This window comes from Corvus brachyrhynchos, unplaced genomic scaffold, assembly GCF_000691975.1.
Source record: "Corvus brachyrhynchos isolate BGI_N302 unplaced genomic scaffold, ASM69197v1 scaffold1106, whole genome shotgun sequence".
NCBI lineage: Eukaryota > Metazoa > Chordata > Aves > Passeriformes > Corvidae > Corvus > Corvus brachyrhynchos.
The window spans coordinates 24,750-25,342 of NW_008238449.1; the positions used below are offsets into that span (position 1 = coordinate 24,750).

Consider the following 593-nt stretch of genomic DNA (forward strand, 5'->3'; position numbering starts at 1 on the left):
CCCCTCCCTGGAGCAGCTCGGCCTCGGCGCTGGAGGGGCCGCCCAGGACCCCGGGCAGGGGCAGGTCCTTGAGCAGCTCGCTGGTGATCACCTTGTCTGGGCACGGGGGGCATCACCTGGGCTCAGGTACCCCTCACCTGGGCACCAGTGCCCCTCCCCTGGGCTCAGGTACCACCCAACCACCCCCTCCCCTGGGCACAGGTGCCCCTCACCTGGGGGAGCCATCCCACCCTTCCCCAGCCCCTGGAATGGTTCCTTGTCCCAAAGAACTCGGGTGCCACCTCGGGCAGATGCCACAGGTGCCACCTCAGGCAGGTGTCATGGGTGCCACAGGTGCCACTCACCATCTTCTCCTCCCTCCTCCTCCACCTGGTCGGCCCAGCTGGGCTTGGAACTGCCGGGACAAAACAGCCTCAGGTGCCCCTGTGCCACCCTCAGGGTCCCCTCCTGTCCCTGTGTCACCCTCAGGGTCCCTGTGCCACCCTCAGGGTCCCCTCCTCACCCTCAGGGTCCCCTCCTGTCCCTGTGCCACCCTCAGGGTTCTCTCCTGTCCCTGTGTCACCCTCAGGGTCCCTGTGCCACTCTCGGGGAGC

At 68.1% G+C, this 593-nt stretch overlaps 1 protein-coding gene across 1 annotated transcript in view; it reads right to left on the minus strand.

Annotated features, from left to right (window-relative positions):
* The window catches only part of EIF3G (eukaryotic translation initiation factor 3 subunit G), a gene marked incomplete at its 5' end in the record, with an annotated part of 24,102 nt that overhangs the window by 8,793 nt on the left and 14,716 nt on the right, over positions 1-593 (minus strand). Inside the window, 3 exon segments of the mRNA XM_017736886.1 lie at positions 4-96; positions 345-497; positions 548-589. Coding sequence (XP_017592375.1) covers positions 4-96; positions 345-497; positions 548-589 — 288 coding nt within the window.